We start from the raw sequence: 12,976 nt of genomic DNA, 5'->3' as shown, positions 1-12,976 counted from the left end.
ATTTTGTTGTGTTACACAATGACAATAAAGTGCTTGAACTTGAACTTGAAGTCAAGTCATCCTTGAATTGTAGATTCTTTTTCCTTTCTAATGAAGCCTGAAACGGACAGGTAATTTTCAGATCTTCACTTTAACTCCAGTTTCCTTCGGAGTATTTTATTAAACGACATAGCGCGCGATGAACACACACAGGCGTAAATGGAAACAAGCTAGAGGGAGAACTTCAGGTTCCTTTGTCACTTGCATATGTTATTGATGAAAAAGGATATGACAAGATAGGTGCTTCATGTTGGCTAGGGAATCCATTCCCGGGAATGAAACTGCTGGAATTCCTGGGTGAACGGAAACGATCAAGCTCGCATATAAAGCGTGTAAAAGTATGAAAATTGATCAAGAAATAACAGAGTTATAGTTGAAAATAATTAAGTGGCATGGTTTTTTGGCCCACGGTGTAATGTAGGGGTACTCAAACGGCGGACTGCGGTCCACAATCCGGACCGCCAAGACGTTTTTTGCGGACCGCGACTGTCTTCTGCGTAAGTCAAATGTCCGAATATAAAAGCACCAAAATTATTGTTGTTTAATTATTTACTCTGTAGCAGGGTTGCCAACTGGCATTTTTTATGCCAAATAACTGAAATCTGGCATTTTTGAAAGCTGTTTGGCATATAACATTTGCATTTGGTCTACTGGCATTTTTTTGGTCTTTTTTACAAGCCGTTTGGTCTATAAATTTTTCAGTTGGTCTGTTCACTTTTTGTCTGAGCTGCTACTGGAAAGCTAATGTAACATGTATCAGTAGATTTGGCCTTCGTGCGTTTTTGGTATTATTCGGTGATTAGGCGGACCTGTTTTCTATTTATCTGAATTATTTCCAGTTGCTCTAGCATACGCAGTGTCGTGTCGTCCGCTTCGTTGATTTTCATTTTTTACGATGTAATTCGTCTCTGCAGCATCGTCTGTTTCGTTCTTTTCTTGAAGAGATGTCTGCAGAATTTGGAGATTTGCTGCTTCACAATGACGTCAGATGGTTAAGCAAGGGCCGTGTGTTGGAAAGGTACTGGAATCTCCGTGAAGATTAGCTGACTTCCTGCAGTCCTTGAATAGAAAGAAAACTGCAGAACGTTTAACATTCATTCAAGAGAGTGACAAGGTCGCACCGCTGGCATTTCTTGTTGATATTATGAGACATATAAATACAGTAATCCCTCGCTATATCGCGCTTTGACTTTCGCGGTTTCACTCTATCGCGGATTTTAAACGTAAGCATATCTAAATATATATCATGGATTTTTCGCTGGTTTGCCGCTTTCTGCGGACAATGGGTCTTTTAATTTAGGTTACATGCTTCCTCAGTTTGATTGCCCAGTTGATTTCATACAAGGGACGCTATTGGCGGTTGGCTTAAAAGCTACCCTGTAATGGAGCACAGTTTAAACGTTTGGCTAAAGGCTGTTATTTCATGTCTAGAGGGCTCTAATAATGTTAACAGTGTGGGAGAGTTTATAAGGGCTTAAAATATATAAAAATAACCATACAAACATATGATTTCTACTTCGCGGATTTTCATCTATCGCGGGGGGGTCTGGAACGCAACCCCCGCGATCGAGGAGGGATTACTGTACACTGAATTTGTCACTTCAGGGTGCAGACAAAACCGTTGTCGAATTGCAAGATAAAATGTTGTGCCTTTGAAACAAAACTGAGCATTTTCATCAGTGACTTGGAAGGTGGCAAGATGCTGCATTTCCCAAACCTGAAGAGCTGCATGACAGCTGATCAACAGGCATGTTTTCAGTTGATTTCCACATTTCTACATCACTTGAAGGTCGAGTTTGATGAACGTTTTAAGGATTTCAGAAAACTGAAGCCTGTGTTTTTGTTTGTTGCTGATCCTTTCATTGTTCAGCCTGACGGTGAATGGATATCTGTGGCTGCCTCAATTTTTCCGAACTCAAACCCGTCACTGTTGCGAATTGAAGCAGCTGATTTGCAAGCTTCTCACGTTTTGAAAGCAAAATTGAACGAAGTCGACATAATATTTTTTTGGTCAAAGTTTGTTCCAGATTCTCATTATCCTGCTGGCAAAGAAAATGGCGATTTCCTTGCTAACTATGTTTGGTTCAACATGTTCTTGTGAGTGTGCCTTCTCCACTATGAACACTATCAAGACGAAACATCAAAGTATAATTACCGACCAGAACCTCAGGAATGCAATGAGAATTGACTGGTTACTCACCGAACTATGCTGCCATTATGAAATCGAAACAACACTTTCACACTTCACACTGAGTGACAATCATTTACGTACCAAGTGTTGTAATTGGTGTGTTAATTGCAAGTAGTCATGCGAGTTTTTTTGAATTCTTTTCCATGTTTTGTGCATGTCTTGGTCTTCTGTAAAAATGTTATCATTTGTGTTGAATCTATTACTAGCCTCCTACAGACCTACACGGTAAACCTGGCTATAGCGGACCCCGATGGTTGGTGGTGAACTGAATGTGGACCGGCATTCAAAAACTTTGAGTACCCACGGTGTAGTGCGTTGCTCATTAATTCATTCAACAACAGACCAGCAGCAGTCAGTCTCCTGGCTCAGTGGACTGGGAGGTGTCTGCACTCTGCAGCTCACGAATGCTGGGACGGGGCACAATTCATTGACGTCTGTGCTGTTGACAGCTTTGAACAGCAACTTAAAATTGCAAAGCGTCGGTCTGTTGCATCTGCATTATCTGTGCCAAGAGACTTGCCATCACAGAATGATGACAAGAAACTGGATGCATCAGTAAAAGCTGAAATGGCGGTGTTTCAGAGCAACAGCAAGCGCGGGCGTTGTTTAGAACAAGTGTATCAGTATCTGATGACTGTGCTGCCTACTTTTGTACGAAGGTGCGCTCTCGCCTGCATGACCGCACGCTGGACACGTTGTGCTTTCTACGCTCTTATTACCGCAACTAACTAGTTACATGTACTTATATGACAGCATGAACTGCTTGTAGATAAGGTTAGTCTTTTATTAGTGTCAACATATTGCAGTAGGTTTATAAAAAATAAGTGTCAGTCGTTCTAAATACGTTCACATGTAGGATGCCAGTGCACTGTGATATCCCCAGGAACGACATGTGGGATTCCTGAATTCCCAGGAACGGATAAACCCATCTGGGAGTGGATTCCATAATGTAACACCTCTTCCAACCAGGAAAGCTTGGTTTGTGGCTGGTCACCCATCCAAGTACTACAAGATAGTGACTGGTGAAGTTATAGGCTTGCTCTGAAATCTGTACTAACCGCTACTTTCTCTGCTGTTCTTTATCCAGTTGTCTGTAATGTCGATCTGCGCCATCACCTGCCAATCAGGGCACCATGCAGTCCCTATATTGATGGATTAAAGGCCAGAGGTCCACACGACCATCATCATCATCATCGTCATCATCATCAAGTTCCTCCATGTGAACCCAGAAAACCATGAGGACTGATTGAGATCATTAATGTTAGGTAGAACGCCCAGTAGGGGCTGGGTGGTCTTGTGGCCTCGGGAACCCCTGCAGATTTTGTTTTTTTTCTCCAGCCCTCAGGAGTGGTTTCTGTTTTTTTCTGTCCTCCCTGGCCATTAGACTTTACTTTATTCTTTTTTAATTAGTAAAGCCTAATTTTATTTTTATATTTTTTTTTTTCGTTTTTGTTTCTTCATCCTGTAAAGCACTTAACTACATCATATGTATGAAAAAGTGCTATAGAAATAAATGTTGTTGTGTTTCCTAGGATACTCTGCGATTTACTATTAAAGGATGGAGACTTCTGCTTGGTGTTTGGGGTGAATCAAATCCCGTCTTAGATAGATAGGTAGATAGGTAGATAGGTAGATAGGTAGATAGGTAGATAGGTAGATAGATAGATAGATAGATAGATAGATAGATAGATAGATAGATAGATAGATAGATAGATAGATAGATAGATAGATAGATAGATAGATAGATAGATAGATAGACAGACAGACAGACAGACAGACAGACAGACAGACAGACAGACAGACAGACAGACAGACAGACAGACAGACAGACAGATAGATACTTTATTAATCCCAAGGGGAAATTCACATAATCCAGCAGTAGTATACTGATACAAAGAAACAATATTACATTAAATAGTAATAAAAATGAAAAGAATTAAAATAAAATTAATGCTCGCATTTACTCCCCCGGGTGGAATTGAAGAGTTGCATAGTGTGGGGGAGGAACAATCTCCTCAGTCTGTCACTGAAGCTGCTCCTCTGCCTGGAGATGACACTGTTCAGTGGATGCAGTGGATTCTTCATGACTGACAGGAGTTTGCTTAGTGCCCGTCGCTCTGCCACAGATGTTAAACTGTCCAACTTTACTCCTACAATACAGCCTGCCTTCTTATGTCTTTCTCAAATATGTATGACTACGCTGATTTTTCCCCAGACTATCTACAAAATGTAATGTAGGAGTAAATTAAACGTAATCCCAATTTTCCTCTTCACTCTCTTACTCACTCCTTCACTAATTTTCCTAAAGCCACAAAATCCAGCACCAGTTTATGGGGAGTTTGAGCCCAAATGAACCTTACGGCAGAGGTCTAAAGCAGGGGTCACCAACTCCAGGACTGGAGGACCACCGTGGCTGCAGGTTTTCCTTCTAACCCTTCTTTTAATGAGTGCTCTGTTTGTGTCACTAATTAACTTTTTCTAAATTAATTTTAATTGAATTGCTTTCTTAAGATTTGTTCCCCTGAATTGCTTCATTTCTTTCCTTAAGTGGCACCCAAACAGAAATGAAATGTGAAGTGAGGGAGCCAACAGAAGACCAACTAAGTCACGGGTGTCGAACTCCAGGCCTGGAGGGCCGCCGCGGCTACAGGTTTTCATTCAGACCCTTTTCCTAATCAGTGACCTGTTTTCACTGCTAATTCACATTTTAACAGCCCTGTTAGGAGGATTCAGTCCTCTGAATTGATTTGTTTCCTGATTAAAATGCAGCCAAAGAGCAGGGGCGGCCTTAGGCATGTGTAAACTGTGCAATTGCACTGGGCCGCCAAGCCAATTTATCTATACTAATCAAAGGCAAAGCCCTCACTGACTGACTCACTGGCTCACTCATCACTAATTCTCCAACTTGCCGTGCAGGTAGAAGGCTGAAATTCTACGCGTAACGGTCATAACTGAATCCTACTTACGTACATATATACGGCCATAGCCTGCAGCTCGGTCACCGTGTGAGGCGGAGTTGCGTCCCTCATCGTCACGCCTCCCACGTAATTGAGTGCCTGCCCATATAAGGCCGTCCGTCAGCAGCAATCCAATAGACACGCTGCCGGGAGTTACAATTGCTGGTGAAGGACTGTGCTTATGCAAACGAAGATGAGATGGTCAGGGATAGACTAGTGTTTGACACAAACTCAGAGAAAGTGCGAGAGAAAAGTTTAAGTGCCGGGTCTGAGCTAACATTAAATAAAGCCGTGGACATTGCAAGATCGCACGAGAGAGCACAAGCACAGCTGAGAACCTTCGATGCATGTACTCTGAACGGCTCATGGGAACTGACTGTGAACGCAGTACACAGAGAACAAGCAAGAGCTCCAAAGAGCGCTGAACAAAAAACACATTACACAATTGAGAAGGCAGCAAAAGAATATGAAGCGAGTGACGCATACAAGCATATTCATAAGTGCAGCTACTGTGGAAACAAAGCACACGGTGGAAAAAGTCAATGTCCAGCTAAAGGAAGACAGTGTAAAAAATGTGGTAAATTGAACCACTTCGCTAAAGTTTGCAGGACTGGGAAAGGTAAACCCGTGCATGCAGTGTGTGATGTCTCAGATAAAGAGGAAGACGAGCTGCTTATTGATGCAGTAAGACAGGAACAACCCTCTGACGCTGAACAAGCCTTTGTAGACATATCAGTAGGAAAGCACGGTGTAAAGCTTAAGTTTAAATTACGTTCATAGACACGCTGCCACTAAATATTCGCAGGCAAATCCACAACTTAATACCGGGAATGCCTGTTAAACATCTTAGATTCATGAGTATCGATTAGGATAGTGATCACTTCGATGAATGAAACCTGTTATCTTTACAACAGTTGACAGACACGGAATGTAACTTGAACACAACACATCCTCCAAATACGAACCTGATTGAAAGAAATAATGATAATCAAATCCTTGATGACAGCAACACTCATAACAGTCACAAAACAATTACATTGACAATCATGTTACGTTATTTTTAAAATGTTTCCTTTTCTTTTTCATAACTTCTTTAACACACTACTTCTCCGCTGCGAAGTGCGGGTATTTTGCTAGTATTGAATATAAAGCAGAAAGAGTAAATAACGACACAGGTGACAGCTGAAGCGAAGCTAGTGCAAGTGGGCGAGTCGTCTTACAAGTTAATGTTTCCAGTGCAGGATTTACGTATGAGCTACACAAGATATAGCTTAGGGCCCCCGCCTTCTTGGGGGCCCCCAAAACAAATCCTATTTGGAACTTACAGAGAATATCTGGACTTATAAAGGGCCCCGTGTCTCAAATAGCTTAGGGCCTTATCAAGTCTAAATCCGGCCCTGAATGCTTCACCTAGTTTTAATAAAGTATTAGTGTTAGCGCAATAGTCATGGTGAATATCTGGTCGGATAGGGGACACAAGACATTCGCATACCCATTCTAAGCAAAATTAAGAGATTTCGAGTACACGAATTTGGTTATTCGAAATGAAAGAGAAAGGCAGCTCAGGAGGCTTTCATTGCGTCACAGGAAGGGGCAATCCTGAACTTCATCATAAGTTAAACACTTGTATCATGTGGCCATCCGCTGTGCATAAGATACCATATTGACATTGGCGGGCGTAGGGGCCATTGATTCTTTCTCTGCCCAGGGCCGCCACGAGCCTAGAGCCACCCCTGCAAACAGAAATGAGACGTGAAACGAGCCAACAGATGACCAGCTAAACTGGGGCTTCAAACTCTAACCAGTTTCCTAATGAGAAGCCAATTCTTGCTGTTAATTAAGCCCGTTATTTAATTCCATGGCTTTTTGCTGCTCTCGTTCTGCCACTGCTGACATTTCCAAAACTGTTGATTTTCTGTTTTTCATAAGAACATCGTCAAAGTGTTTTGGTGAGTTGAGAGATCAACCTTACTGAGACCTTCACCTTTCTTTATTTTCAGATATTGTGCGACGGGCACAGGTGAGCTGGTCATGTGGCGGCTCATTTTGTGTCTCATTATTGTTTGGCTGCTAATTAAGGAAAAAGAAACAACTAAGTGGTCTGAGTCAAGTTAATTAAAAGAAGCAGCAAAACTGATGACTAATTAAGAAGATGGTTAGAATGAAAACCTGTAACCACTGCGGCCCTCCTGGACTGGAGTTTGAAAACCCTGAACTAAGTCATGGCCTCAAACTCCAACCAATTTCACTCCAACCAGCTGCCTAATGAGGTGCCGATTCTTGTCGTTAATTAAACTGGTTCTTTAATTCCAAGGCTTGTTGCTGCTCTCGTTGCGCATTAGCAGACATTTCTGAAATTGTTGATTTTGTCTTTCTAAGAGCAGCGTTAAAATATTTTGAGGACCTGAGCAGATCAACATTTCTGAGACCTTCATCTTTCTTTGTTTTCAGATATTGTATGATGGACACCAGTTGTTTTGGCTCATTTTGTGTCTCATTATTGTTTGGCTGCTAATTAAGGAAAAAGAAACAACTAAGGGGCCTGAGTCAAGTTAATTAAAAGAAGCAGCAAAATTGGTGACTAATTAAGAAGATGGTTAGAATGAAAACATGCAGCCACTGTGGCCCTCCAGGACTGGAGTTTGAGAACCCTGAACTAAGTCATGGCCTCAAACTCCAACCAATTTCACTCCAACCAGCTGCCTAATGAGGTGCCGATTCTTGTCGTTAATTAAACTGGTTCTTTAATTCCATGGCTCATTGCTGCTCTCGTTGTGCATTAGCAGACATTTCTGAAATTGTTGATTTTGTCTTTCTAAGAGCAGCGTTAAAATATTTTGAGGACCTGAGCAGATCAACATTTCTGAGACCTTCATCTTTCTGTGTTTTCAGATATTGTATGATGGACACCAGTAGTTTTGGCTCATTTTGTATCTCATTATTGTTTGGCTGCTAATTAATAAAAAAGAAACAATTAAGTGGTCTGAGTCTTCAAGAGCAAATCAATTAAAATTAGTTCAAAAAAGTTAATTAGCAGCAAAAACAGGTCACTCATTAAGGAAAGGGTTAGAATGAAAACCTGCAGCCATGGTGGTCCTCTAGGACCGGAGTTGACGACCCCTGGTCTAAAGAATCAAAGGCAGATTAAAAATTATAGTAACGTCATATTAATAAATGAAAAAAGAAAGCTATAAACCTCAACAAAGTCTGACCATAATGAATTAAAATAGGTTATCCAACACCATATATCCCCTTCAAAAATATAAGGGGAATCATATGGAACATGCAGTTTTGAGAAAAGCCCCTTCAAACCTGACCCTGCTGGAGCAGTTTGAGTGGGCCAAACGTGGACAGGTGCAGAAGTCTCAGGGAGAGCTCCAAGAATCGCTTGTTTGGAGTGACTGCAAACTGTATAGGTCGCGCAACCAAATATTTTAGGTGAAGGGTCCCATCAGTTTTGTCCATATCATTTTCAATTGTGGTCTTATTTGAAATATTCTGTTGCATCAAAACTCTAAAGCCAAGTCTGATTTGTGATAAATACACAGTACATAATGATAGGGGCCAATTACTTTTGTTAATTTCAAGTTCCTTCAGAGAGAATTGTGGGTTCTTCTTTTTTGTGGAGGGGTGCCAACAAATTAGTCTGTGTCTGTATGCGCTTCATTGACTTATTCCCTTTCCCCAAGGCAGATTTGTGCTTTCTGTTCAGCACGTTGCATTAGCCTTGAATTTCTCAAAGCCATAATCACAAGAATAAAATTATTCAACAAGCACTTTCCAAAGTGAGCACCTGCTTTGTTTCTGATTTGAGTCTATGTTACTACAAATGTGGGAAGGAAAAAGCACAACTCCACATAGTCCTCCTGTTTTTAGCCTTTTCAGTCATCAAAAGAAAATAAACTTAGGGCATGTGTTTCTACTCACATGATTGTTTGGTTTCACGCAGTCCTTTCCTCTTGGGGAACCCCAGTTCTGTTCAAGCTGTTCACTGCAGCTCTCAGTCCACTAAAAAAAACAAAAAAAAGAAGAATCAGAAATAAGCAATATGCTAAAAATGTATGTTAGAAATTGAAAATTGTTGTGCCTATCTACTGAATGTGATTGTTGTCATATTCACCTTGTAATTCCACCCCAAACCACAGGTTGGCACTGCCTTATAACACCTCTCCTCTCATTCCCCTTGCAGATTTGTAAATGAACTAATCCGCGGTCATATGACGTCACTCACTGTACTAGGGCTTCTGGACTCGCCCCTTCCAATGTCACTGCCATCTTTCACCAGTCTAATATTAGACTTGTGTCTTTGAAGACGTTCCTCACGTAACACGTTATATCGTGTTTTGTTATTTTGTTCCACAATATACAGGGTTTGCTTGAAGGTGCCCGAGCCCTTTATGAGTGTTCTTCTTTCTTTTAACACTGTATATTACTTCAAGTCACTTTCCTTCCACCTCTTATGGTGATGGTCATCGAACTCTGGTAGAAGTTAGACAGACAAGCCCTTAGCAAAAAAAAAAAAATGTCAAAAACTTGAAATGTAGAGATGTCAGGTAATTGAAAGGAACTACTCTGGGCATCTCTCTCCTAGGAGGTTACGTTTTGCTGATGTGCTCACCTCACTTGTGTATTAGCAGCGGGAGAAAAAGTAAAAGCTATAAGGTTTTGCGATTTGCTAGCCTCGCTTCTGTATTAGCAGCTAAGCGAGTGACTTGTTCTTCGGATTTTTAGTTTTGCCGACGTGCTCGCCTCACTTGTGTATTGGCGGCAGAAGGAAAAGTAAAAGGGATACTGTTTTGCCGATGTGCTCACCTTGCTTTTGTATTAGTTGCTAAGTGAGTGTCTCTTTCTTCGGATGTTTAATTTTGCCGATGTGCCGTCTTCGCTTGTGTACTAGCATTCAGGATTGACTTTAAAATACTGCTTATGGTTTATAAAGCCTTAAATAATCTCGCCCCATCTTATATATCAGAATGTCTGACACGTTATATTCCAAATCGTAACCTCAGATCCTCAAATGAGTGTCTCCTTAGAATTCCAAAAGCTAAACTTAAAAGAAGTGGTGAGGCGGCCTTCTGCTGTTATGCACCTAAAATCTGGAATAGCCTGCCAATAGGAATTCGCCAGGCTGATACAGTAGAGCACTAAAACACTGCTGAAAACACATTACTTCAACATGGCCTTCTCATAACTTCACTTTAACTTAATCCTGATACTCTCTGTATGTTCAATTCCTCATAATAACTATTCATAGTGGTTCTAAAATCCGTACTGACCCCTACTCTCTCTTCTGTTTCTTTTTTCCGGCTTCTTTGTGGTGGCGGCCTGTGCCACCACCACCTACTCAAAGCATCATGATGCACCAACATTGATGGACTGAAAGCCAGAAGTCTACGTGACCATCATCATCAGGTCCTTCCATGAGAACCCTAAATACAAAGAGGACTGTTTGACTTATGTTAGGTAGATTACCCAGAGGGGACTGGGCGGTCTCGTGGTCTGAAACCCCTACAGATTTTATTTTTTTTCTCCAGCTTTTGGAGTTTTTTTTTTGTTTTTTCTGTCCACCCTGGCCATCAGACCTTACTCTTATTCTATGTTAATTAATGTTGACTTATGTTTATTTTTTATTGTGTCTTCTATTTTTCTATTCATTTTGTAAAGCACTTTGAGCTACATTTTTTTGTATGAAAATGTGCTATATAAATAAATGTTGATTGATCGATTGATCAGGAGGATAAGTAATAGGGATACCATTTTCCGATGTGCTCATCTTGCTTCTGTATTAGCAGTGAAGTGAGTGACTCTTTCTTCAGAGGTTTAATTTTGCCGACGTGCTTGCCTCACTTGTGTAGTAGCAGCAGGAGAAAAAGTAGTAGGGATACCGTTTCGCCGATGTGCTCGCCTCACTTCTGTGTTACCAGCTAAGCAAGTGTCTCTTTCATTAAAGGTTTCGTTTTGCCGACGTAATCGCCTCGCTTGTGTATTAACGGGAGAAGGAAAAGTAGTAGGGATACCGTGTCGCTGATGTGCTCGCCTTGCTTTTGTATTAGCAGCGAAGTGAGTGTCTCTTTCTTCAGAGGTTTAATTTTGCCGACGTGCTCGCCTCACTTGTGTAGTAGCAGCAGGAGAAAAAGTAGTAGGGATACCGTTTCGCCGATGTGCTCGCCTCACTTCTGTATTACCAGCTAAGCAAGTGTCTCTTTCATTGAAGGTTTTGTTTTGCTGATGTGCTCGCCTCGCTTGTGTATTAGCAGCAGGAGGATAAGTAATAGGGATACCGTTTTGCGATGTTCTCGCCTTGCTTCTGTATTAGCAGCTAAGTGCGTGACTTTCTTCCGAGGTTTCGTTTTGCCGACGTAATCGCCTCGCTTGTGTATTAGCAGCAGGAGGAAAAGTAGTAGGTAAACTGTTTTGCCGATGTGCTTGCCTCGCTTGTGTATTAGCGGACAAGCGAGCGTCTCTTTCTTCGGAGGTTTTGTTTTGCCGATGTGCCGGCTTTGCTTGTGCTATTAGCGGCTAAGCGAGTTTCTGTTTCCTCGGAGGCAGAGGTCTTACCCTGACTTCACCTCTCACTTCCGGGCCGGGCAAACAGACACACACACTTCCACACATAGACGTTTATATAAAAGATAACGTCTAGCACTCCATTAGTTGAATATAATTAATTAAAGTTAGTAGTTAGCTTCAGTGACATTTTTTTTTTGTTTTCTCCCTTTGGGTAAAGCAATAACAGAGTGAAATGTGATTGGCGTGCTTTACTATCAATTAAAGTATAGTGTGCCATTAGTTCTCCAATGAGATTCGTTGTTTTTGAGAGAGTGGAAGGAGAGAGGAAGATGGCATGGAGGCAGGACAGTGGGGTAGGTTATTAAACGAGAATGTAAAAAAATACAGAGAAAAAAAAAACACGGGGTAAAGAAAACTTGTACTAAGGTCGAGGAGAGACAGTGAGAGCTACCGTTGGGGGGAAAAAAAGAGAAGAAAAGTTTGTTCTTTTGTTTTATTGGGTCACCAATTTGTTTAAACAATGTCAGAATCAACTGGATGATCTTGAGTTAATGGATTGTTACTTCCAGTAAGATGGAGCAATGTGTCGCACATCGGCAAGGAGCAGAAATTAAGTCCTTCTTCAGCAACAGGGTCATTACAAAGGGGCTTTGGCCACCACGGTCACCGGATCTGACACCAGCAGACTTCTTCCTGTGGGGTATGCTCAAAGGAAAAGTCTATCGGAACAATCCTCGCACTGTGGAAGATTTGAAGGAAAACATCCAATGTGAAATTGTTGCTATTACCCCGGCGTCAAGGTATAGAGCGGATTTGTTTGGTTCAGATTGCTTCATCCTAATAGGAGTTCCAACAGAATATTCAAGGCCTCTTTCGAGTGAATCTCCCTGTATAATAATTTCATTGGACCTCTCTCTCTCTCTCTCTCTCTCTCTATCTATCTATATATATATATATATAAAATCCAATGTCTGTCTGGTTTTCACGAGAGAACTACGTAAGGGATTTAGAGCGGGGTGTTTTTTTTCTATAATTTGCTTGAACATTCTGGTTGATTTTACGACTTCTCTCATTGCACTATGTATCACATTTCGCTTGCGGTACCGATTTATTTAGGCGAATCCGACAGACATGCAGCGGGCTAAGGGGAGAGGACGGGGCCCTCTTCTCTCACACACCAGCCTTGGGCTGTGTACCTTACATCCGCTTAGCTGCTTAACAGATTCAGATCGGGTGTTTTTCTAGAATTTGCTTGAATATTCCAGTTTATTTTGCGACT

At 41.4% G+C, this 12,976-nt stretch overlaps 1 protein-coding gene across 2 annotated transcripts in view; it reads right to left on the bottom strand.

The window, feature by feature from the left end:
* Positions 1-12,976, bottom strand: part of ctif (CBP80/20-dependent translation initiation factor) — a 423,275-nt gene that overhangs the window by 353,534 nt on the left and 56,765 nt on the right. For both annotated transcript variants that reach the window (XM_039759672.1, XM_039759673.1), the window contains exon 3: positions 9,115-9,195. In XM_039759672.1, the coding sequence (XP_039615606.1) occupies positions 9,115-9,195 (81 nt within the window). The remainder of the gene's footprint in view (positions 1-9,114; positions 9,196-12,976) is intronic.

This window comes from Polypterus senegalus, chromosome 7 (assembly GCF_016835505.1).
Source record: "Polypterus senegalus isolate Bchr_013 chromosome 7, ASM1683550v1, whole genome shotgun sequence".
In the NCBI taxonomy this organism is placed as follows: Eukaryota; Metazoa; Chordata; class Cladistia; order Polypteriformes; family Polypteridae; genus Polypterus; species Polypterus senegalus.
Note: the sequence above shows the minus strand (reverse complement) of the source record. Positions and strands in the feature narration are given on the sequence as shown.